Source organism: Myxine glutinosa, chromosome 12, assembly GCF_964187855.1.
Source record: "Myxine glutinosa chromosome 12, kmMyxGlut1.1, whole genome shotgun sequence".
Lineage (NCBI taxonomy): Eukaryota > Metazoa > Chordata > Myxini > Myxiniformes > Myxinidae > Myxine > Myxine glutinosa.
In genome coordinates, this window is record NC_136272.1 from 34,784,537 (window position 1) to 34,810,634 (window position 26,098).

Consider the following 26,098-nt stretch of genomic DNA (forward strand, 5'->3'; position numbering starts at 1 on the left):
TTAACTGATGGCGGTTGCATTCTTTCATTGAAGGAGAGAGAGAGGACAGCCGAACACGGACAGGCACGCACTACTCCACCGACTTTCACAAACAGGATAGATAATACCTCGTTTGAAGCCATCGTAGTTTCGGGACAGAAACTTGGTCAGTTCTATTTTTTGTACAAACATCAGCGGAGTAATATTTAGTCGAATTATTGGCTGGATATGCATTTTGCTTTTTCTTCTTTATAAATTAATTTTTTATCGAAAATTATTTATTGGTCAGCTACTTCCGGAAAGGAAGAGGGCAGCCATCTTCCTCCTCGTAACGGCTGGGTTTTTTTGGGGGTTTTGTCGTCCCAACTTAGTCTCGATCCTGTTATTCCCGGCGATTTTATGTCTTTTTTTTGCACAAACGGTGAGCAGAGAAGTATGTGACTGAGGCAGCTGCCTTTTCTTCTTTTTAGACAAACAATTGCATGTGATAAAAGCTGTACTGTGTGACAAGATGGCGAGAAGCAAAGATGGTGAGACGGGCGGATTGGGATTGGTACGAGTATCGTATTGGGATTGGTACGAGTATCGTATTGGGATTGGTACGAGTATCGTATTCTATTGGGATTGGTACGAGTATCGTATTGGGATTGGTACGAGTATCGTATTGGGATTGGTACGAGTATCGTATTGGGATTGGTACGAGTATCGTATTGGGATTGGTACGAGTATCGTATTGGGATTGGTACGAGTATCGTATTGGGATTGGTACGAGTATCGTATTGGGATTGGTACGAGTATCGTATTGGGATTGGTACGAGTATCGTATTGAGATTGGTACGAGTATCGTATTGGGATTGGTACGAGTATCGTATTGGGATTGGTACGAGTACGAGCATCGTGGAGGGATTGGGATTAGTACGAGCATCGTGTAGGGATTGGGATTATTACGAGCATCGTGTAGGGATTGGGATTAGTACGAGCATCGTGGAGGGATTGGGATTAGTACGAGCATCGTGTAGGGATTGGGATTAGTACGAGCATCGTGGAGGGATTGGGATTAGTACGAGCATCGTGGAGGGATTGGGATTAGTACGAGCATCGTGTAGGGATTGGGATTAGTACGAGCATCGTGTAGGGATTGGGATTAGTACGAGCATCGTGTAGGGATTGGGATTAGTACGAGCATCGTGTAGGGATTGGGATTGGTACGAGCATCGTGTAGGGATTGGGATTGGTACGAGCATCGTGGAGGGATTGGTACGAGCATCGTGGAGGGATTGGGATTAGTAGGAGCATCGTGGAGGGATTGGGATTAGTACGAGCATCGTGGAGGGATTGGGATTAGTACGAGCATCGTGGAGGGTTTGGGATTAGTACGAGCATCGTGGAGGGGTTGGGATTAGTACGAGCATCGTGTAGGGATTGGGATTGGTACGAGCATCGTGGAGGGATTGGGATTAGTACGAGCATCGTGTAGGGATTGGGATTAGTACGAGCATCGTGTAGGGATTGGGATTAGTACGAGCATCGTGGAGGGATTGGGATTAGTACGAGCATCGTGGAGGGATTGGGATTAGTACGAGCATCGTGGAGGGATTGGGATTAGTATGGAGCATCGTGGAGGGATTGGGATTAGTACGAGCATCGTGGAGGGATTGGGATTAGTACGAGCATCGTGGAGGGATTGGGATTCGTACGAGCATCGTGTCGGGATTGGGATTGGTACGAGCATCGTGTAGGGATTGGGATTGGTACGAGCATCGTGGAGGGATTGGGATTGGTACGAGCATCGTGTAGGGATTGGGATTGGTACGAGCATCGTGGAGGGATTGGGATTGGTACGAGCTTTGTGGAGGGATTGGGATTGGTACGAGCGTCGTGGAGGGATTGGTATTGGTACGAGCGTCGTGGAGGGATTGGGATTGGTACGAGCGTCGTCGAGGGATTGTGATTGGTACGAGCGTCGTGGAGGGATTGGGATTGGTACGAGCATCGTGTCGGGATTGGGATTGGTACGAGCATCGTGTAGGGATTGGGATTGGTACGAGCATCGTGGAGGGATTGTGATTGGTACGAGCATCGTGGAGGGATTGTGATGGGTACGAGCATCGTGGAGTGATTGTGATTGGTACGAGCATCGTGGAGGGTTTGGGATTGGTACGAGCATCGTGTAGGGATTGGGATTGGTACGAGCATCGTGTAGGGATTTGGGATTGGTACGAGCATCGTGGAGGGATTGGGATTGGTACGAGCATCGTCGAGGGATTGGTACGAGCATCGTGGAGGGATTGGGATTGGTACGAGCATCGTGGAGGGATTGGGATTAGTACGAGCATCGTGGAGGGATTGGGATTAGTACGAGCATCGTGGAGGGATTGGGATTGGTACGAGCATCGTGGAGGGATTGGGATTGGTACGAGCATCGTGGAGGGATTGGGATTGGTACGAGCATCGTGGAGGGATTGGGATTGGTACGAGCATCGTGGAAGGATTGGGATTGGTACGAGCATCGTGGAGGGATTGGGATTGGTACGAGCATCGTGGAGGGATTGGGATTGGTACGAGCATCGTGGAGGGATTGGGATTGGTACGAGCATCGTGGAGGGATTGGGATTGGTACGAGCATCGTGGAGGGATTGGGATTGGTACGAGCATCGTGGAGGGATTGGGATTGGTACGAGCATCGTGGAGGGATTGGGATTCGTACTAGCATCGTGGAGGGATTGGGATTGGTACTAGCATCGTGGAGGGATTGGGATTGGTACGACTATCGTATTGGGATTGGTACGAGTATCGTATTGCCATTGGGATTGGTTCGAGTATCGTGGAGGGATTGGGATTGGTACGAGCATCGTGGAGGGATTGGGATTGGTACTAGCATCTTGGAGGGATTGGGATTAGTACGAGCATCGTGAAGGGATTGGGATTAGTACGAGCATCGTGGAGAGATTGGGATTAGTACGAGCATCGTGGAAGGATTGGGATTACTACTCGCATCGTGGAGGGATTGGGATTGGTACGAGCATCGTGGAGGGATTGGGATTGGTACGAGCATCGTGGAGGGATTGGGATTGGTACGAGCATCGTGGAGGGATTGGGATTGGTACGAGCATCGTGGAGGGATTGGGATTGGTACGAGCATCGTGGAGGGATTGGGATTAGTCCGAGCATCGTGGAGGGATTGGGATTAGTACGAGCATCGTGGAGGGATTGGGATTAGTACGAGCATCGTGGAGGGATTGGGATTAGTACGAGCATCGTGGAGGGATTGGGATTAGTACGAGCATCGTGGAAGGATTGGGATTACTACTCGCATCGTGGAGGGATTGGGATTGGTACGAGCATCGTGGAAGGATTGGGATTACTACTCGCATCGTGGAGGGATTGGGATTGGTACGAGCATCGTGGAGGGATTGGGATTGGTACGAGCATCGTGGAGGGATTTGGATTGGTGCGAGCATCGTGGAGGGATTTGGATTGGTGCGAGCATCGTGGAGGGATTGGGATTGGTACGAGCATCGTGGAGGGATTGGGATTGGTACGAGCATCGTGGAGGGATTGGGATTGGTACGAGCATCGTGGAGGGATTGGGATTAGTACGAGCATCGTGGAGGGATTGGGATTAGTACGAGCATCGTGGAGGGATTGGGATTAGTATGAGCATCGTGGAAGGATTGGGATTACTACTCGCATCGTGGAGGGATTGGGATTAGTACGAGTATGGTGGAGGGATTGGGATTAGTACGAGCATGTTGGAGGGATTGGGATTAGTACGAGCATGGTGGAGGGATTGGGATTAGTACGAGCATGGTGGAGGGATTGGGATTAGTACGAGCATGGTGGAGGGATTGGGATTAGTACGAGCATGGTGGAGGGATTGGGATTAGTACGAGCATCGTGGAGGGATTGGGATTGGTACGAGCATCGTGGAGGGATTGGGATTGGTACGAGCATCGTGGAGGGATTGGGATTGGTACGAGCATCGTGGAGGGATTGGGATTGGTACGAGCATCGTGGAGGGATTGGGATTGGTACGAGCATCGTGGAGGGATTGGGATTGGTACGAGCATCGTGGAGGGATTGGGATTGGTACGAGCATCGTGGAGGGATTGGGATTAGTACGAGCATCGTGGAAGGATTGGGATTACTACTTGCATCGTGGAGGGATTGGGATTAGTACGAGCATGGTGGAGGGATTGGGATTAGTACGAGCATGTTGGAGGGATTGGGATTAGTACGAGCATGTTGGAGGGATTGCGATTAGTACGAGCATGTTGGAGGGATTGGGATTAGTACGAGCATGGTGGAGGGATTGGGATTAATACGAGCATGGTGGAGGGATTGGGATTAGTACGAGCATGGTTGAGGGATTTGGATTAGTACAAATATCGTGGAGGGATTGGGATTGGTCTGAGTATCGCGGTGGGATTGAAATTGGTGCGATTATCGCTGAGGTATTTGGATTGGTTCGAGTCCAACGGAGGTATTGGAATTGGTGCGAGTATCGTGGAGGGATTCAAATTGTTGTGATTATCACGGAGGGATTGGGATTGGTGTGATTATCGTGGAGGGATTGGGATTGGTGTGATTATCGTGGAGGGATTGGGATTGGTGTGATTATCGTGGAGGGATTGGGATTGGTGTGATTATCGTGGAGGATTTGGATTGGAGCGAGTATCGCGGAGGGATTGGAATTGGGGCGAGCATAGTGGAGGGATTGGGATTGTAGCGAGCATTGCAGAGGAATTGGGATTGTAGCAAGCATCGCGGAGGGATTGGGATTGTCGCGAGCATCATGGAGGGTTTGGGATTGTAGCGAGCATCGTGGAGGGATTGGGATTGCTGCGAGCATCTTGGAGGGATTGGGATTGCAGCGAGCATCGTGGAGGGATTGGGATTAGTACGAGCATGTTGGAGGGATTGGGATTAGTACGAGCATGTTGGAGGGATTGGGATTAGTACGAGCATGGTGGAGGGATTGGGATTAATACAAGCATGGTGGAGGGATTGGGATTAGTACGAGCATGGTTGAGGGATTGGGATTAGTACAAATATCGTGGAGGGATTGGGATTGGTCTGAGTATCGCGGTGGGATTGAAATTGGTGCGATTATCGCTGAGGTATTTGGATTGGTTCGAGTCCAACGGAGGTATTGGAATTGGTGCGAGTATCGTGGAGGGATTCAAATTGTTGTGATTATCACGGAGGGATTGGGATTGGTGTGATTATCGTGGAGGGATTGGGATTGGTGTGATTATCGTGGAGGGATTGGGATTGGTGTGATTATCGTGGAGGGATTGGGATTGGTGTGATTATCGTGGAGGGATTGGGATTGGTGTGATTATCGTGGAGGATTTGGATTGGTGCGAGTATCGCGGAGGGATTGGAATTGGGGCGAGCATAGTGGAGGGATTGGGATTGTAGCGAGCATTGCGGAGGAATTGGGATTGTAGCGAGCATCGCGGAGGGATTGGGATTGTCGCGAGCATCGTGGAGGGATTGGAATTGTTGCGAGCATCTTGGAGGGATTGGGATTGCAGCGAGCATCGTGGAGGGATTGGGATTGTAGCGAGCATCGCGGAGGGATTGGGATTGTAGCGAGCATCGTGGAGGGATTGGGATTGTAGCGAGCATCGTGGAGGGATTGGGATTGTAGCGAGCATTGCGGAGGGATTAGGATTGTAGCGAGCATCATGGAGGGATTGGGATTGTAGCGAGCATCGTGGAGGGATTAGGATTGTAGCAAGCATTGCGGAGGGATTGGGATTGTCGCGAGCATAGTGGAGGGATTGGAAATGGTGCAATTATCGCAGAGGGATTGGTATTGGTGTGCGAATAGCGTGTAGGGATTGCGAATAGCGTACCTCGCCGAGTGGGGGTCGCCCGGGCCGTCGCGATCCTCGCCGAGTGGGGGTCGCCCGGGCCGTCGCGATCCTCGCCGAGTGGGGGTCGCCCGGGCCGATGGGCTGAGCTGAGGTGCACTTTTACCTCCATCCTCCATCCTCCATCTTTGCTCAGGATTTGATTTGTCCTTTGCATTTCATTCGTCTTTGGTTTTGAGGCTTTTTTTATTTGTCAGATCTTGCATCTGCTCTGTATTGTTGTCCACTTGACGTTTATTTGGGCCGAATTGCATTACCTCTTTGGTCACACTTGTTTTTTGTTTGGAGGTGTACCATTGCGAAGCAATTTGCAAGATGTGGTGTAAATGGCAGTGTACATGTATGATAATGGAGCTATATGAAAAAGGAGATTGTGGGTACCTGATTTTGTTTTGTCCTGGTGAGGATGAAGCCAAAATTGATGCCTTTTGTATTGAATATGCAGATGATTCTTTTTTTTTTTTTATATATATATTTTTATTTGATGTTTTTGATGAGTTCTGCTTAAAAAAAAATAAATTCCTTGTGACTTGTTGAAATGGTTGTCGCAGTGTTCCAGATTGATATGTCTTGTTTTATCCCCTCGTGTCAGCTTTTGTATTTTTCCAACTTCTCATCGGTTGTAATTGGATGGGTGCAGAGGTGTCTGGCAGCCCCTCAAAAAGACGTCGTCAAGGTTTCAATTTCAAAACCAGCGTTTCTGGAGACGCCAACTGGAGGACTGAAACGATTTTCATGTCAACGTCTGCACCCCGTCACGGCAGTTTATGTCGACCGCCTTGCAGCATCGTGCCCCATCAGAAGCCACACAGTCGTAGGACGCTCGAGCACAGTTTCGCTAACTTTGACTTAAAACACCACAAAGAACCCTCGATAGCAGTTGCCCACAGTCAAACAAAATGTCTCTCAACATCAACCGCACCGTGTCTGACCAGTTCTACCGTTACAAGATGCCTCGCCTTATAGCAAAGGTGGGAAATTGAATTGCACTTCGTCTTGGTCACATTAACCTTTGTTATTGCCATGCTTGTTCGACTTGCCTAATATCCTCTGGGTTTTGTCAACCCAATGATAACTTGATGACATCCTCAATTTGATTTTAACGGACATTGTTGATTATTTATCTGACATCCACCAGAGAGAAGTTCTGCCATGTTTGTAAATGTTTTTATTTTATTTTCTAGGTCGAAGGTAAAGGAAATGGGATAAAAACAGTCGTCGTCAACATGACTGATATTGCGAAGTCATTGAACCGACCTCCAACTTGTAAGTACCAACGAACTGAACTTTTTTTCTTCTTATTCTTTCATATATTTTTGTGCAGACTGATTGCATACTCATCTTGTTCTGCCATGGTCAGATTTTCAATTTTTGAGCAAAGTTTTGTTTGGCCTGCCCTGTCGTTCTGGAATTGTAGTGTTGTGGAACTAATTAATTTGGCCTTGATTGATAGACAGGAGACTAGAAATAATGTCCACAAACTGTTTAGATATAATCGACTGATTTTTAATTAACCGTGGAGGACTTTGCTTAGGTTACAAAAAGATATACATCAAAGGACTTCAAAAAACCACTTGGTAAGAATCCAACTCCAAAAAAAAACAAAAAAACATACACACACACTAATTTCTAAGCAAAATCCTGAAGCATTTGTGCAGTGCAGCCTTTCTTATACTTGTGAAGGAAGAGAGAATGGGGCTGGACTGAGGGGAAAAGAGAGAGGAAGGGGAGAACGAGATAAGAAAAGTTGCAAGAGATTCAAGTGTGATGAAGACAAACTGGTTTTTTTTCCATTCCTTTCATCTTGGGAGAGGTTTTGGGTTACAGAAAATACAATTCAGTTATTGTGAACACAACAACAACAACAACAACAACATGCATTTTAAGGCCATTTTCCCTGCAAGAGCGGGGGTTAGCCTGCTTATTGTGAAGTTATTGTGAAGCATACAGTTATAATATGATACATTTCCCATTTTGTCTCAGAACATTCCCATGACGTGCATCGAATTAAAAGAGCATTAACTCAAAGTTGTGTAAGCCTACAAGAAAGTGTGTGATTTCATTCAAACAGGGAACTCCTACTCAGTTGCCAGGCCATTATTTATTCTCAAAGGGAGAAAAGAATGTTTTAATCAGTTACACATGTTAACACTTTGCAATATAGTTTCAGAACAACAATACACGAGCTCATATTCCTAAATAAGTCGAGAAATTTGTTGTATACAAGTTGAATCGTATGGATTATGTGTGGTTAAACATAAAATCATGAAAAGAAATAGGAGGAGTCTTTGAACAAACAAAGGATGCTTTGAAACTTTAAATTATGGGCTCACTAGTACGTTTGCCCTTAATAACTGATAAAGTTTTCAAGGGAGTTGAACTGATCTGAGCAGGCAGGTTTTCCCTAGTAACTGTTTGCACACGGGCCCACCCTGCGAGAATTCCTCAGTTGCACAAATTTCAAACTTGTCCAAAGCTCAGACAAATAAAATGGAATACACTCGACGCTGAGCTATATATGCATTTATGAAGCTAAAGTACGCAATTAAAACTAGTGTTTGCAACATCAGGTGGAGGCTCAAGAAAATCCACTTAACTTACACAAATTAAGTATGCAATTAATTAATTTTCTCCCATAGTAGTCGAACTAATCCACCTAATTGTCCCCCGTCGCACAGCGTAGCGAAAGGGGGACTATGGCTTTCCCCTCCGTGCGTGCGGGCGGGCGTGCGTGTTTGTGGGCGTGAGGGCGTGCGTGCGTAAGTGAAGGACCGCATTCAAATTTGGTGTGTGTGCAACCCACGTCAAAATCCAAGATGGCCGCCACCATGTACGTCTGATGCCATGTATGTCTGAACCTTGTGAGATGAATATCTTGAAAAATAAGCGAAGTACCAACTTCTAATCTGGTGTGTGGGTGTATCTAGGCATAAGGAAGAACGCTATTGAAAATTGGGTCGCCACGTCAAAATCCAAGATGGCCGCCGCCCTGTATGTCTGAACCTTGTGAGATGAATATCTTGAAAAATAAGTGAAGTACCAATGTCTAATTTGGTGTGTGGGTGTATCTCGGCATAAGGAAGAACGCTATTGAAAATTGGGTCGCCACGTCAAAATACAAGATGGCCACCACCATATATATGTCTGAACCTTGAGCGAAATATCGCGAAAAATAAGCAAAGTACCAACTTCTAATCTGGCGTGTGGGTGTATCTAGGCATAAGGAAGAACGCTATTGAAAATTTGGTCACCACGTCAAAATCCAAGATGGCCGCCACCATATATATGTTTGAACCTTGTGAGATGAATATCTTGAAAAATAAGCGAAGTACCAACTTCTAATTTGGTGTGTGGGTGTATCTCGGCATCAGGAAGAACGCTATTGAAAATTGGGTGGCCACGTTAAAATTCAAGATGGCCGCCTTGCGTCCTCCACTTTGTCAACTCGCATCACTTCACCGACGAGGGACCGAGGCGTAACGCTTGTCTCTTCTACTTCGGCGGTCGCCGGCTTCCCCATACCCCGGGTCGCGATTTCTATCCTGGTCCACCCGGCTGTGCTCTGCTCAGGCTCGCTTTCCCCGCGCTTCTCAAGCCGCGCTACCCCATCGCATACCATTGTGCCTTTCCCGCTTGACCTGCGGTCTGTTTTCCCCAAATTTTTGTATGCGGTCTCCCATTCTGTTTCCAAACCCTTCAATTTGATTTCCCACCTCATTTTTCAATTCCTCAATTTGGTTTCCCACATCATTCCTCAATTCCCCAATTTGGTTTTCCAATTTATTTGTCATTCTTTTGGGCATCAATTATTTCCCTCTTTGATTTGTCACTCCGGGCGTCCAAAGCAAAACGCTCCGCGAGCCCAAAAGCCACGCCTGTCGGCCGAGTTACTTCAGCCCTGGTTGGCTGGTGAGGATTTACCGGCCACGCCCTGATGGTGAGTTGACGTGGCCACACCTTCTTGGCGTTCCACCCCCTTTTTCGGGCCTAACCTCGTGGCTTATGGCGACGTTTGGGCGAGCTTCAGCTCAAGGGCAGCGAACGCTGCTAACAAAGGCGCGTATCAATTTGGGAGAGCCATAGGCAGACTGGATGGCGCGTAATGGCGTCGCTTGGAGAGGGAGGTTGCAAAATGGACGGAATGGGGCCTACGTATTTGATTGACACAACGCAGATTCAACTATTGGAAACACGGCCTTATCTAAACACATACTAATGAAATAACTGAAGTCCTATGGTGGCCTACGTGTTGCTTGTGGCCAATATGGGTGCAACCGTTAACCATTTAATAATGTCATATTTACACATGTGGGTTCTAAAACCGCAACACTATGTATATGGTGTATCGATATGGGATGGTTTGTTGATATATCGATCAAAGTGGGGCAGCTTGGGCACACTTTATAACGGCTGGCAGTTATAAAACGTATCTCGGTCTTTGTTTTTGCTATTCATGTTGAATAAACGTGATTTATTGGATGATGTACTTGTATTCATTTTCATTAAGTGTTTGACATTGGGAATGGGCTTTATCCTGCAGCACTTTTGCCGATAGTTCATCATGTTAATGTGTTAACTTTGTTTTCCTTTTTTTAATTGTAAGGTGCTCATACTTTAACTTATGGAGTTAAACAAAAAGTTGGGTTCTGTTCAAGCATTGCAGCCTTTGATGGGTTTAATGTTATCCCCTCATGTCTGAATTAAATAATGCGATAACTGACGCTTTATCTCAGATGTCATCATCTTTCCTTGCAATGCTTGCAAAACCATGTGCTGGAGTCAAATTGGCTCAAAACAATAACTTCTCTTTAAAAAAAAAAAAAAAAAAAAAATTCTGAAAGTGTTGTTTGCTTGTTTCATCCTCTGCATTATGACAAGCTTTCAAATCCTATTACACTTAATCATTATCCACGTTCATTCCCCTTTTCACGCAGATCCTACCAAATACTTTGGATGTGAGCTGGGAGCCCAGACACAATTTGACGTGAAGAATGACCGCTTTATTGTGAACGGTGCGCATGAATCGAACCGCCTGCAGGACATGCTCGATGGCTTCATAAAGAAATTTGTTCTTTGCCCAGAGTGCGAGAACCCGGAAACTGTTCTGGTGTGTCATTGTTGTGGTGCTGAATTTGCCTTGTCAAGCGCGTGTTGTTGTCCGAGCAGAACTATCAAAAAGTATATCTCTGCTTTTTCTTCCCTTTTGAGGTTTTTTTTTTTTTTTTTTTTTTTTTTTATTAATTTTTTTTTGTATCACTTCCTTTGACTTGAGTTTCATTATTTTAGTTGGTTGTTTTGGTGGTTGGTTGTTTTGATTTACCATATAGAGCAGAAAATAATTTGATTTGATACAATGATAATTTTATTCTTTGAGTTTGTCACTGCAGATGTGACAAAGTAATATATACATGCACATATACTGTTGGACCTAGACATTCGCAGACCCCACGTATTCACGGTTCATAAAATGCGACCTGCTTCTACATTCACGGCCCTGTACTTCGTGTATTCGGCGCAAAAAAAAAGTTCTACAAGCATGACGTGGCATGACATTTCTAAAAGCATTTTCCACACCGCACATAAAACTCCTATATATATATATATATATATATATATATATATATATATATATATATATATATATATATATATTGTTGCGAATATGGAATTTGGCCTCCATATCCGCTTGTAAATATTCCCCTATTTTCTCCAATACTCCCCAACTTTCCCCAATCCCCCATTCCCTAGTCCCATTGCATGTAAATAACAATCAGTAGAGCCGACCTTCCCCTTATTCCCCCATTAAATGTCGTGCCCAGGTCCACCGCACCACACGTAGACAACTTTCGGACATCTTCCTAGTTATTCTTAATCTATGTCAGTTAAGGCCTCGTTTCCATTAATTATGACTCTTCGTTGCACCAGAATGTGATTATATGGCATCAGTAGTGAGTTTAGGACCTTTCCCATACCTCCTCCCATCTTCTTCCCCAAACAACAACAATAACAACAACTACAACTACAACAACAATTACAACTACAACTACGACTACGACTACAACAACAGAGGGGCGGGGAGTGTGCGTCCTCACACCGGCTCGGTTACCCGCCATGACCATGCGCTCCACGGCGTTACCCCGAAGGGGCTGGCTGTCAGCTCCTCGTCAGGGGCGGAGCCAGTAACCCCCCCACGCACCCAATGAGAAGCAACGTGCCGATTCCATCTGGGGCGGAGCTAACGAGCCGAGGGCGTGTCACTCCCCGCCGGATATACGCGGCCCCGCGCCGGATGTGACGTCAGATGCGCCCCCAGCTGGAGAAGGAAGGACCTGCGAGCGCTGAAACAGATGCGCCTCAGCTTGGAGAGAGAAGCCACCGCCACCCCCAGCGCGACGAGACCTCCCCGCATCTTTGGACCGGACCGGACCGTACTGTACCCTGCCCCGAGCCCAGGAGGACCTGGAGCCATCGATCCTGCCTTTCCTAGCCATCAAACCCCCGTGTGAGTCAGCCGTTGTCCCGTTTGTCTGTCGTCTGTCCGGGGTTAATATAAGAGTGTGTCTAAGTGCCTGTCTTTCTGTGATTATACTTCTAGCCCCTGTAATCTGACCTTTCCGTACGAATATAATCTCCTCCGGAGGTCTTGAGAATCGAAACCTTGGTGTCGTATTGTGTTATTGTAATCCAGCCGGGTGTGTTCTTTTTCTTATTGAGCCAGCATCGCGCGACTAGTCAACGTTCGGGCACAATCGGGTAACTTGTGCAGACGTGGTCATACCATAAAACCGCTCGGTAAATAACATCCAAGCCACGTCTGTAACAATTGGTGTCGAGGAGTGGAATTCGAACCCGGGACTAAATTAGTTAGGCCCAAATTTTGGGAGGGAAAATCGAGCCGGAGCGCGTACGGCGCTCGACCGAATCGATTCGGAGCGCGTTTCCCGCGCGAAATTATAACGGCGAAATTTGAATTTGTTTTACGAAAAAAAAAAAAAAAAAAACCGAATTTTGAAAGTCGCGCTATGGCGGATCAAGACAGCTGGGGTCCGGTAAAGGAGAGTGAGGTAGGGTCGATCCAGGACCAAAATGAGGGACAGGAGGAGAGCGAAGCAGTGAGGGCGGCAGGTTCGCAAAATAGCGCCGTCACGCACGAAGAAGCGGGCGCGCAAAATGGCGCCTCGCTGGTCACCGCGCCGGCAACCGTGGCAGCGCCCCCGATGGATTTGAACTCGTTTTGGATACAAATGAAGGCCCTTATGGCCCAGAATTGTGAGCAAATGAGGGCTGATAGAAAGCGATTGGGTGAGCGGTTGGGAAACCGGATGGATGCTCAGGGTGAGCGATTGGAGGGCCAAATGAGGGGTACCGGTGAGGGATTAGAAAAGAAATTTGAGGGGTTAGACAACGGGATAAAAGAAGTAAAGAATGGGTTAACGGGGGTAGAAAACAGAATGGCCGCTCAAGAGAATCAGATAGAGGGAGTGAAACATGGGTTAACGGGGGTAGAAAACAGAATGGCCGCTCAAGAGAATCAGATAGAGGGAGTGAAACATGGGTTAACGGGGGTAGAAAACAGAATGGCCGCTCAAGAGAATCAAATAGAGGGAGTGAAAAATGGGTTAGAGGGGTTAGAAAACAGTATGGAAGGCAAATTGAGGGACATGAGGGACCAAGCGGAAAGGGAAGTTAACCAAATGGGGCAGCAGATAGAGGGGGTCAGAATGGGGGTAGAAACCAAACTGGATGCTCACAGGGAGGAAATGGAGCAGATGAGGGTGGCATCTGGGCAGGAGATGCAAGTGATGGGAGAGCAGATCAGAAGAGGAGTGAGTGAGGAGGTCGGAGGAGTGCGCGAGGAGGTGAGGCACTGTAGGGAGCACATGGAGAAGGAGGTGAGAAAGGGGACTGTAAAGTTACAGGGGGGCATAGAGGTCCTGACGCAGGAGGTGGAACAGCTGACGGAGGGACAAAAAGAACTAACGGAGCAGGTTCAAAGGAACACTGCGGTATTAGGAGGGTTAAAAGTGACACAGAAAGAACTAAAAGACGACTTGATAGCGACGAAGAGGGAATGTCAGATGGTACGTGAGGGACTGACAACGAGGTTGGACGAGGTGGTAGAGGTAATGGAGACGAAGGACCGGCAGGTGAGGACGCACATGGAAACGGTCAAGGTAGCCTTGGAGGACGAGCTTGAGGAGACGTACCGGGGAATAAAAGAGGTGAGGCACAAATTAGAAGAAGTGGAAGAAGGGGTGAGCGAAATTAAGAAGCGACGGAGAGGGGATAACAAGGAGATAAAAGAATTGGTCCAAAGTCTGTGTTTGGATCGTGATGTGCTCGTTAACCGGATGAGGGATTCGCAGGTGATGGAGGAGAAGCGAAGAGGAAGAGGACCCGGTGTAAGTGGTGACCAATATGGTCGTGCGTATGATGCGCCAGGTGATTTAAGAGGCTTGGGGGTCGAGATAGACCCGGGTGTTCGTGAGAGGCCGTTGGTGAAGTGTGCGACAGGTCTGGTGTGCGAAAATGGAGGTGTGCAAGAAAGTCCGACTCTGGGGTGTGTGAGGAAAAAGTGCGTGCCAAGGAGTGAGTGTGCTGGCGAGAGTGAGTCGGTCGTAGCGCGTGTGCGAGGGAGCACATGGAAGCGTGGTGTGGTAAGTGTTACAGAGGGTGTGACGGGAGAGTGTGCGCGAGAAAGGTGTGTGACGGACAGGTGCATGAGGAAAGAGTGCGCTGTCAAAAGTAAGGAAGAATGCACACCTGTGGTGAGTGTTACAGAGGGTGTGACGGGAGAGTGTGCGCGAGAAAGGTGTGTGACGGACAGGTGCATGAGGAAAGAGTGCGCTGTCAGAAGTAAGGAAGAGTGTCCACCTGTGGTGAGTGTTACAGAGGGTGTAACGGGAGAGTGTGCGCGAGAAAGGTGTGTGACGGACAGGTGCATGAGGAAAGAGTGCGCTGTGAGAAGTAAGGAAGAGTGTCCACCTGTGGTGAGTGTTACAGAGGGTGTAACGGGAGAGTGTGCGCGAGAAAGGTGTGTGACGGGCAGGTGCACGAGGAAAGAGTGCGCTGTCAAGAGTAAGGGTGAGTGCGCTGTCAAGAATGGAGGTGAGAGTAGTGAGAGTGACAAGGAGAGTGAGTTTGTTGTGACAGGTGAGCGAGGATGTACACCTGGGATGGAAGGATGCACACCTGGAATGGTAGAGCGTGAGTGGGAATGCACGCTGGAATTGGTAGTGAGGCACGTGGTTGGGTGTGCGAATGAGGGCACACCTGTGATTGTCACAGAGGAGGTGACTGAGGAGGGGGCGCGAAGAGGTGTTTTGGTGAGGTGTGCGACCAACGAATGTGTGCCAAAGTGTTCGGTGGTCAGGTGTGTGACCAAGGCTGTGAGTGGAATGAGGGTACCTGGGTGTGTAAGGAAAGGTACGAGGAGCATGGGCACGGCTGGATGTGTGAGCAAGGAACGGGCTGCGGGGTGTAAGCGTCCAGGTGAAGCATCGACGTTAGACGGGGTAGAGTTTAGAACGACTTATAGCCGAATCGGGCCCTCGGTGCGTGCTGGGCCTCGCTTTGAACGGCCGCGTCCGTGCTCCACTAGGCGGAGCGGGCAGCCCGATAGGAAGGGTCGTTATGGCGACCACGTTTTGTTGAGACGTGCCGGCAGGTCGAGATCGGGACATTGGATGGCTCCACGCCGAGGTGATGCGTGGGATCTCGGCTCGGGTAAGCCCCCGTCCCTGCACCGAGTGCCGGACGCATCCAGCCGCTGGCACAGAACAACCCGCATTCATGGCTTGGCTTTACGAAGCCGGGCTTTGGACAGGGATTGGCGCACCGAGAGGTATTAGTGAGTCGACTGGGTGATGAGGTTAGTGTTTTGGACCCAAAATTAGAGAAAAACAAAATTTGATGATTGGCAAGGGATTGGCAGTAGTGATTGGCAGATGATGGGTAGTGATTGGCAAATTTTTAATTTGTTGAAATTTGATGTGCAAAATTGGTAGTGAGAGACCCCCGATGTGGTGGGATGGCATCCCTGCCACCCTTCCCCTGAGGGGGGGCAAATGCGCAATAGTTTATGGGGTGGCTATGACAACCGAGCCAGGGAGGGCTTGGATAATGATAGGGATCTAGAAGAGATTGACATTAGGTAACGTTAAGTTTAGTTAGTGACTGATACCTGTAGTGGGGACGCAGGTAGATTAGTGTGGATTATAATGACGTGGGAGCGCAATAGTTTAAAGGGACGACTGGGAAGCGCAAGTTCAGAGGGGAGTAGTTAGCTGAGATGATGCCGTGTGTGTGAGGATTGAACAGGTGTAATTGCACAGGTGTGCAACTGGACAGGTGTGATTGCACAGGTGTGCAACTGGACAGGTGTGATTGCACAGGTGTGCAACTGGACAGGTGTGTGGAGCAGTGTGTGAGTAATGAGTGTTGTGGATCAGCGCGAATGCGCTTGGGGAGAGAAGGGTGCAGGTGGCACCAGGTGTGAGAGCACAGGTGTGCAGGTACAGGTGTGTGGAGAGAGTTGGAGTAAGTGGTACGGAGTGGTGTGCATGGTGCGAAGGTGTGGATGGGGGAAGAGTAGACCCCTTTCACGAGTACCCGGGGCGGGTAGTGTAAGTGTTAGGTAGAGGGTACAGGTAAATTGTGGTTGGATATTGGCACTTGTGGTGCGGTTGCAGAATGGTGTTGTGAATGGGTGCATTAGTGTTGTGGAAATGGCTGGGCGTGTAGCCTGTTAGTGCGTGTAGTTGGTTGGGCACTCCACCACTGTGAGGATGTCGGCCAGGTGAGGCCGCAGGTGGGCTCTGGGAGCCGGTAGAGTTGTGGATGGGGCCCGAGGATCCGGAGGACGGACCCGGGTAGCCCAGTGCCAGAGAGGGCACCGAGTAGGGGAGAGCGCCAGAGGGCCTGCCCCAGTTAGTTAGGTTAGGGTAAGGAGCAGGTAAGCTCGGAGGCAACCGCAGTGGTGGAGGTGTGCAGGTGGGTAGACCCACTGGGAGAGGTACACGTCGCAGCCCAGAAATTGTACGAGGGCACCGGGAGATGAATCGGGGGAGTGAGACCCCAAATTGAAGAGCACCACAGTTTGGCCAATGGGAATTGGTTTTTAGAACCCATAGTGTAAGAGGGCCAATGGTTTGGCCGGAGAAAGACCCCGGGTAGTGTAAAGTTGTTAAAGTCATTTAGGAAATAGTTAGGATTGATGAACCTGTCGCACCATACGCAGCCACTTACCTGTGGTGATGATGATGACTCCACACCTGTGTTTTCTTTGTTTTGTGCAGGAAATGAGAATTGCTGTGAGGATTTGTGAGACGCATCACGACGTGGATGAGACATTGGGGTGATTCCATCTCTCCCTCCCTAGGAGGGACTGATGATGAATTGGTAATGGCAAATTTTGATGTTGAGTTGAAAATGGCAAATTTTGAGGAGAGTTGAAAATGGCAAATTTGATTGGTTAGGAGGGAGAGAAGACGAATTTGGTTTATGGGAGGAACGGGGAAGACAGTAGGGATGTTTGTTGATTTGTAAAGTAGATGTTTATGGGTAGTGTTGTGTTTTGTGGATGCAGTAAGGGGTAAGGGAGGGGCCATGTAGGTTACCTGGTGGGGGGGGGGGCGTACGATAGGAACGTACCTGTCTCACCTGGTTCCCATGTGCCCCCAGTGTGCATTACCTTATATTGCGTGCACTTTTGCGCCCTTACCACCTTACTCACTTGTTTCTTCTTTTGTCTCCCACCTCCGAGGATCTGGCTTTGGGGTAGAGAGAGAGGAGAGAGAGGTGCTGGCTGCGCAGTTGTGGGCCTGCACTTTCGCTGTTTGCTGCCGGGATCGATACACCATATGGACCGCAATGTTTGTGGCCACCCACAATGGACCGCAGTTCGTTTGCGGCCAAGCACCACCCGGGGATGGACCTATGGGTCAACGTGGCACCTATGCCATAAAGGTGAACCACTGTTAATTAACACCACCAAGTGCACCACAAGAAGAGCAAGAGACACCTGCAGGGTTAGGGGTTGTCGAATTTATTTTTATTCCAATGAACAATGGTGACTGCACCGATTGGTGGTGGGGTGGTGCTTTTGATGCTGGGAAAGGGTGCTCTGCACGTTATTAAAGGCCGTCGGCCACAGAGCACTCGTGGGTTGGTGTATCGATGTTGGCAAGCGCGCTCTCTCTATGCATAACATCTGCATGTGTTCCTCCAAAAACAGGTCCTGGATCGTAGTGTAGATATCAGCGTAATCTTGTAAATAATGCTCCCTACCGGCTGTATGTTTAGTTTGCGAATTCTTTCCGGATTCGGTTATCCTGTGGGTGTGTTTCTGTGAGGAGAAGGGTGCAACGTCGCAGGGGGACATATTTACTCATTTGTGAATATCTGTAAAACTGTCGCACTCAGGGTAGAGTTAATAGTAGAGGGAACTACATTGCGTGCCACACTAAAGTAGGTAAAAATTTATCGGGTCGGGACGCCCCGAGGGTAGAGAAGGGTGCAATGTTGCGAATATGGAATTTGGCCTCCATATCCGCTTGTAAATATTCCCCTATTTTCTCCAATACTCCCCAACTTTCCCCAATCCCCCATTCCCTAGTCCCATTGCATGTAAATAACAATCAGTAGAGCCGACCTTCCCCTTATTCCCCCATTAAATGTCGTGCCCAGGTCCACCGCACCACACGTAGACAACTTTCGGACATCTTCCTAGTTATTCTTAATCTATGTCAGTTAAGGCCTCGTTTCCATTAATTATGACTCTTCGTTGCACCAGAATGTGATTATATGGCATCAGTAGTGAGTTTAGGACCTTTCCCATACCTCCTCCCATCTTCTTCCCCAAACAACAACAATAACAACAACTACAACAACAATTACAACTACAACTACGACTACAACAACAGAGGGGCGGGGAGTGTGCGTCCTCACACCGGCTCGGTTACCCGCCATGACCATGCGCTCCACGGCGTTACCCCGAAGGGGCTGGCTGTCAGCTCCTCGTCAGGGGCGGAGCCAGTAACCCCCCCACGCACCCAATGAGAAGCAACGTGCCGATTCCATCTGGGGCGGAGCTAACGAGCCGAGGGCGTGTCACTCCCCGCCGGATATACGCGGCCCCGCGCCGGATGTGACGTCAGATGCGCCCCCAGCTGGAGAAGGAAGGACCTGCGAGCGCTGAAACAGATGCGCCTCAGCTTGGAGAGAGAAGCCACCGCCACCCCCAGCGCGACGAGACCTCCCCGCATCTTTGGACCGGACCGGACCGTACTGTACCCTGCCCCGAGCCCAGGAGGACCTGGAGCCATCGATCCTGCCTTTCCTAGCCATCAAACCCCCGTGTGAGTCAGCCGTTGTCCCGTTTGTCTGTCGTCTGTCCGGGGTTAATATAAGAGTGTGTCTAAGTGCCTGTCTTTCTGTGATTATACTTCTAGCCCCTGTAATCTGACCTTTCCGTACGAATATAATCTCCTCCGGAGGTCTTGAGAATCGAAACCTTGGTGTCGTATTGTGTTATTGTAATCCAGCCGGGTGTCTTCTTTTTCTTATTGAGCCAGCATCGCGCGACTAGTCAACGTTCGGGCACAATCGGGTAACTTGTGCAGACGTGGTCATACCATAAAACCGCTCGGTAAATAACATCCAAGCCACGTCTGTAACAATATATACACACACACATTAGTGAAACCTTGACTTACGAGTTTAATTCGTTCTGTGACCGAGCTCGTAACTCAATTTGCTCGTTTCTCAAATTAAATTTCCCCATTGAAATGCTATTAATCCGTTCCAGCCCCCCAAAAACAACACCAATTTTTTTTGTTACGTGTTTTTAAATAACAAAAATGTACTTTATAAATAACAAATAATGTATAAACAAGCATGACCTCATATATACTGTACATAATAAAAGAGAATGTAAAGAAATAAACTGGTTTTATTAAGTGTATTTACTCACACTCCTCACTGTATTTACTCACTGTATTTACTGACTGTCAACCACACAAACAACAACTTCTCCATCTCTTCATGGACAGAGGTCCGGAGATTTGAAATAATCTTAACGCCCTTGGCTGGCGTTATAGCCTTTATCGACTCCTTCTGCTTCAAAATCGTACATATCGTAGAAGTACTACGATCGTACTGCCTCACCAAGTCGACAACACGCACACCTCGCTCATGTTTTTCGACGATTACGTGTTTTATATCCAAGCACATCATCCTTTTTTTCTTCTCAGCACTGCCCTTGGCACTCAATTTCTTAGGACCCATGGTTAAAACTAAGAAATTTTCCAAAATAAACAAAATGCGAAAACAAAGCAACAGCGATACGGCAGAGATGCTTGCACGGCAAGATAACCACGTGAACTGAACGCTCGCTGGGCCACCTAGTGGCGGGTGGCGTAAGCTCGCTCGCTCGTAACTCAGATCTCGGCTCGCATCACAAAGCAAAAAATCGACCGAGCGACGGCTCGTATCTCGGAAAACTCGTAAGTTGGTGCACTCGTAAGTCAAGGTTTCACTGTGTATATATATATATATATATATATATATATATATATATATATATATATATATATATATATATATATATATATATATATATACACACACACACACACACACACACACACACAATAGACATACATACATATGTACACACATTTATACCTCTTAAAGGCAAAAAATGTCTGTTTGGATATATTAAGCACGGCCACATCTTTTAAGTTAAAAGCGACAAACTCGGGGTACAAACACATATTTGTGTTGGTGGGGAGGGTATCATAGGCTATGTAAATATGTACCATGTGGTGCCACCTGGTGGTGGTGGTGGCAGAGGGCATTACAATTAACCTTTTACTTGGGCAACGCCGAGGTTAAATCACTCTTCACACAGGTAAATTTGTCTTTCCCTCCCCCCCTTTCCTTCCGGGCAACGCTGGGTACTTCAGCTGGTATACGAGTGTGTGTGTATATATACATATATATACGCACATACAGACTTGGCATTTAATGTGGAATTTTTTTTTTTTTTTCTTGCCTTGGGTTTACTTTCTTAACTCAGTATATCAATCTGGTGAATTTCTTTTACACTTTGGTGATTTATTTGTTAAAAGAACCATGTCACTGATTGTCGCAGGAAGAAGTCAACAACAGGATTATATCACAGGTGGCGTGGCAAAATGTACGGACAGGTGCATTTGATGATTGGCTTCACAGTCGGGTAAACAAGGGTTGTCGCGTTCTGTATTCGTGGAAAACAACTGCTGCACGTCTCCAAAAGTTATTGCCGCTTCCTCTGGAGATGGTCCGTCAACTCGACAATGCTGTTTGTCATGGAGTGGTGGCTTTACAAAATTACGGCATGAAACAGCGTGCTCTTTCTCAGCAGGATGGCATCACTCAAGGTCAGGTGTCAAAGATCCTGAAACGAAATGCTCAGAGGGGTGTCCCTACTCCAATACCGATGCCAGGGCGTCCCCGCAGAACCACAAGGAGGGATGATCGCCAGCTGCACTGGTTAGTCCAATGGCCGTACCAAGTCAGCTAATCGGCTTAGGGCTGAGTGGCAGCAACTGACAAATGTGCCTGTATCGAGAAGGCTAGTCAACCAACGACTGGTTCAAGCAGGCTATCGTGCCAGGCGCCCCCTGAGAAAGCCACGCCTGACCAGACAACACCGCCAGCGCCGATTGCAGTGGGCCAGAGCACCGTCAATGGCAGCCAGGACACTGGAATCACATGATCTTCAGTGACGAGTCTAGATTTCTGGAAGAGCGTCAAAATGGCCACGTCCGAGTGCGCAGACAATTGCATGAAGCCTACAACAAAGATTGTATAGTGCCAAGAGTCCAAGCTGGAGGTGGTGGGGTGACCGTTTGGGCTGCTTTTCATGCAGGGGGCAAAACTGACCTGGTGGTTTTGAATGGAAACCTGAACCAGTTCAAGTACAGGGCCATTCTGGAAGAAACATTGCTTCCATTTGCTCGTGCAGCTTTTCGAGGAAACTTTGTCTTCCAAGATGACAATGAACGGCCTCATCGTGCTCGCATGATCCAACACTTTCTTGCTGACCGTGGTGTGGAGCATATGGAGTGGCCTGCCATGTCCCCGGATATGAATCCAATAGAGAACTTGTGGGCAGAATTAACGCGTCAAATCGACCATGTGGACCAGCAGCCGACCTCTGTGCGTGAATTGCAGCAGGCTATTGTCACTGCATGGCAAGCGATTCCTGTCCAAACCTTGGCAAATCTCGTGAACAGCATGCCTCAACGTGTACGTGCTCTCCTGAATGCTAGTGGGGGTTACACGAAGTACTGAACTGTAATTTTACTGTCCGTAATCCCAATCGTAATTTAACTTTTGTTTTTGTGAAAATTTTTTTTGGCTAATGTGCAAAATAAAGAGATACTTCTGGAAAACGTACAGAAGTTTAACACAGTACTGTCCATGAATTGAGTTCGATATCGGTTTACATCACTTTCAAGGATCAATTTATTTGTTTCAAAATGTCAAATGTGGTTTTTGTTTCTTTTAAAGGTCACATGAACAAAATCTAGAATAATTTCAACATAATTCCAATGAACTTTTGGTTCAAAGACATCTTGAAAAGTAAGTTCACCCCCACAAAAAAAATATTCCATATTAAATGCCAAGTCTGTGTGTGTGTGTGTGTGTGTGTATATATATATATATATATATATATATATATATATATATATATATATATATATATATATATATATATATATATATATATATATATATGGTAATACCCCGGCCTACGTCATTAATTGGTTCCATAAGCCGTGACGTAACTCGGTTTTTGACGTGAACCGGGCATAATGTCTTTAAAATGCCTTAAAATGAAGACAAACACCGTAATTCGTAAAACTAGAGTAAATAACTGGAGGAGGCTGCGGCTTCGTCCTGAATCTTTGCCGCACCCCGTCGGGTGTAACTCCGTTGTTTTCTATCAGTCGGGTTTTCTCCTCGAACGGGGTGACCGGCACGGACGTGTCGACCGTGTGCTGGCTTGTGTGCCGAGTGGCTCCGCGGCCCGCTTCACCACGGCGTGCTTTACCCAACGTGTCCGAGCAGTTTCACCAGTGGTTGTGTCGTCTGACGAACGAACGAGCTCAGGGTTCCGTGAACCCGGCCGCCCCAGGTATCGACGCTCACCTCCGAGTCGTAGGCGTGCCCCGTCTTTCCTCGAGCGGCCGAAGTTGCTTGCTTGCTTTATTTTTGGACGATGCGATATACGCAGAAACGACGACGTACAGGCAGGCATTTGCAAATCCGTGCACGTGCACATGTCGATCGGTTCTTTACAAGGATATGCATCAACAACAACTTGCTACTCCCTGCACCACAGATGTCAATTTCCAAACAATTTACCTACTCCCTCTACCAAACTTTAAACTAACCTCCCTGGGTATTTGTGAAGGGGTCCATCCTCCCCCATCCACTCCTTCGCACCATGCACTCCACACCACTCAATCCACACTACTCACTCCACACACCATTTATTCCCACACACCAAGTATTCTCTCCATTTATCCACGTGCACCCCATGCAAGTCAATCGCTCATCACCATTATACATGTCCTCAATACACCACTCATACACTTTCTCCGGTCATCCCAGACCATTGCCTCATTTCACCAAGTTCAACGATACCCAGATTCTCACACACACAACCATTCACGACCAATGCCTCATTTCACCAAGTTCATCCACAAACAATTTCACTCAATTCCTCATTTGCGCCTAAAGTTCATCCTCATACTCACACACATGATACACCAAGAGCGGCTTCAGCTTGAAGTCGCCGGTGCAATTACCCCCAAGCATTGGAGGTCACGTCGTGAGATCACGGCGAGGTCACATCTTTTCGAAGCTGTTCCATGCGCTCACGCTCTCGAAGCTAAGTTATCTTTCACAATCGTGTTTTTGTCGAGACTGTATCTATCTTTCGGTGTATGTACCTATAGCGTATCTTTTGGAAAATTTTCGGTGCTAATTTTTCGTACATGTATACACAATCGTCGGTTAATGCGTATCGAGTATTCTGCGGCCTAGTACTCGTGGGCTGAGACTACCGTACTGTCTCCGACCTTGTGGTTTTGTTTTTCTCTCAGCGATTCGTCGAATGCGCTGAAATTATTTTCGTTCTCTGTTTCGTCCCAGTCGTTCACTCCGTACCTCCTTGTTTAATATCTCTACTCACAAAAAAAAAAAAACCCCCAAAAAAATATTTCCTTCCCAGGTCTTATTCGTTTATTTGTTGTTCTTTTTGTTCGTTCGTTCTTCGTTCGCGATCACGCGGTTAGAAATGTATAACCTCTCCCCTGAACAACTATTTTCTCTCATATATTATAACACCCTTTTCTTCTTTTCCTACAAAAGGATGCATTCGTCTTGCTCACCAAATCTATTCATTCAAAAATATATATATAATAGCATCTCTTACAGTTCCTCCTTTCTACATTCCCTAAACTATCCAGAACTCCACCCCTCCTCCAGTGTCCTCAAACGTATTTTTGACTCGAAGGTCTCAAACTCATTTTGCAAAAAATGTTCGTTTCCCATGAATCGTGCACTTTTCAAAATTCAATCTCACCCCTCCCCTCCAAATCCTCCCCATCACCCATCCCTTTCAAATCTCCCCCCTTGCCCCTTCCCTCCCCTCCCTCCTAAACTCCCCCCACACCCCTCCCCTCCGAGACTCTCCCTCGCTCCTCCCCTCCTAGACTCCCCTCTCACCCCTCCTCAAAGCATCCTCCCTGCTTCTTCCCCCTTCCAACTTTCACCTTCATCTCCCCCAACCTTCTGCCTCGCTCTTCCCCCTCCTCAAATAACACCTCACTGTGCCTCACCCAATCTCCATCAAACCTTTTGTCCGCCCCATTCTTCCCTTTCTCCAAGCTATTCTGAAATCTCTGACACACCTTCAACAGCTCTCCCTACCTCTTCCTCCTCTTCCACATCTTACCCTACCCCTCCCCCCACTGTTCTGGACCCGATGCTCCCCCTTCCTCTTCATTAACGGTATGGACCTCAAACATCCAGGGCCTTCGCTCAAACTTGACTGATCTCTCCATACAGGTTGCTTCTGACAAACCAGATGTGATCTGCTTAACAGAAACTTTCCTCCTTCATGATGTCTCTGATGCCTTGGTATCTCTCCCAGGTTACTCCCTCCTCCGGTATGATAGACCTGAGCCTCATCCTGGAGGTGGGGTTGCTATCTTTATAAAAAACTCTCTTCCTCACTCGCCCTCCACTGCCCTCTCTCCACCTCACCCCCAGGAATACCTTTGGCTACGGCTTCCCCTTCGCTCCCACCTTTTGTTCATATGTGTGTTGTACCGTCCACCAAACAGCGATGACTCCATCTACATCTCGCTATCTGATATGGACTAACTTCTATCTACCCATCCCAACTCTCTCTTCCTCATATGTGGTGATTTCAATTGTCACCATGCCAGTTGGCTGGGTGTGGGTACCTCTCTCACCAGCCATGGCTCTTCAGCAAAGGACTTCTGCGACTCACTGGGACTGACACAATCTGTCAATTTCCCGACCCGGATCTGTCAACGGAGCATCTTCTCTTCTGGATTTGGTTATGACAAACTTCCCTGAAAATGTCTGCTGCTCTTCTGCTCCAATCGGCTCATCTGATCATGTGCTTGTCAAAGTGGACATCTCTCTGACCATTCTCAGAGAGCCTCCTCAGCGTCGTCGAGTCTGGCATTTCACTCAGGCCAACTGGCACGGTCTTCAAGCAGCCATCAATCATCTGGACTGGTCTCCCATCTCTACCGCCTCTGACATCAACTCATCCTGGGAATTCTTTCAAAGTAAATTGCTCTCTCTCATGCACAGATTTATCCCATCTCGTCTTCAGTTGTCATACCCTTCCTCCCATCCATGGTACACGGAATCTTGTGGTGAGGTGGTGAGGCTGTTGCCCTGAAACAACTTGCTTTCGTCTCCTGGAAAGCAAATCTAACGGAAGGAAATCTCATTTCCTTTCACAAAGCCCGAAACAAGTGTGTGTCCACCCTCAGGAGAGCCAGGAAACAATATCTCATCGTTCTCAAGACCGAACTCTCTTATCTGTCTCCCTCTTCCAAATCCTGGTGGCGTCTGGTCAAATCTGTTTCTGGTGTTTGTTCCCCCTCCATCCCCTCCCTCACCTCAAACGGCTTAACGGC

At 47.8% G+C, this 26,098-nt stretch overlaps 1 protein-coding gene across 4 annotated transcripts in view; it reads left to right on the forward strand.

Moving 5' to 3' along the window:
- The first annotated feature begins 259 nt into the window (after positions 1-259).
- Positions 260-26,098, forward strand: part of EIF5 (eukaryotic translation initiation factor 5) — a 71,699-nt gene continuing 45,860 nt past the window's right edge. Inside the window, exons 1-4 of one of the 4 annotated variants that reach the window (XM_068132757.2) lie at positions 260-412; positions 6,454-6,832; positions 7,046-7,127; positions 10,796-10,968. In XM_068132757.2, the coding sequence (XP_067988858.1) occupies positions 6,761-6,832; positions 7,046-7,127; positions 10,796-10,968 (327 nt within the window). In that variant the 5' untranslated portion in view covers positions 260-412; positions 6,454-6,760. The remainder of the gene's footprint in view (positions 413-6,453; positions 6,833-7,045; positions 7,128-10,795; positions 10,969-26,098) is intronic. The other 3 variants (XM_068132760.2, XM_068132758.2, XM_068132759.2) reach the window with 3 other exon arrangements.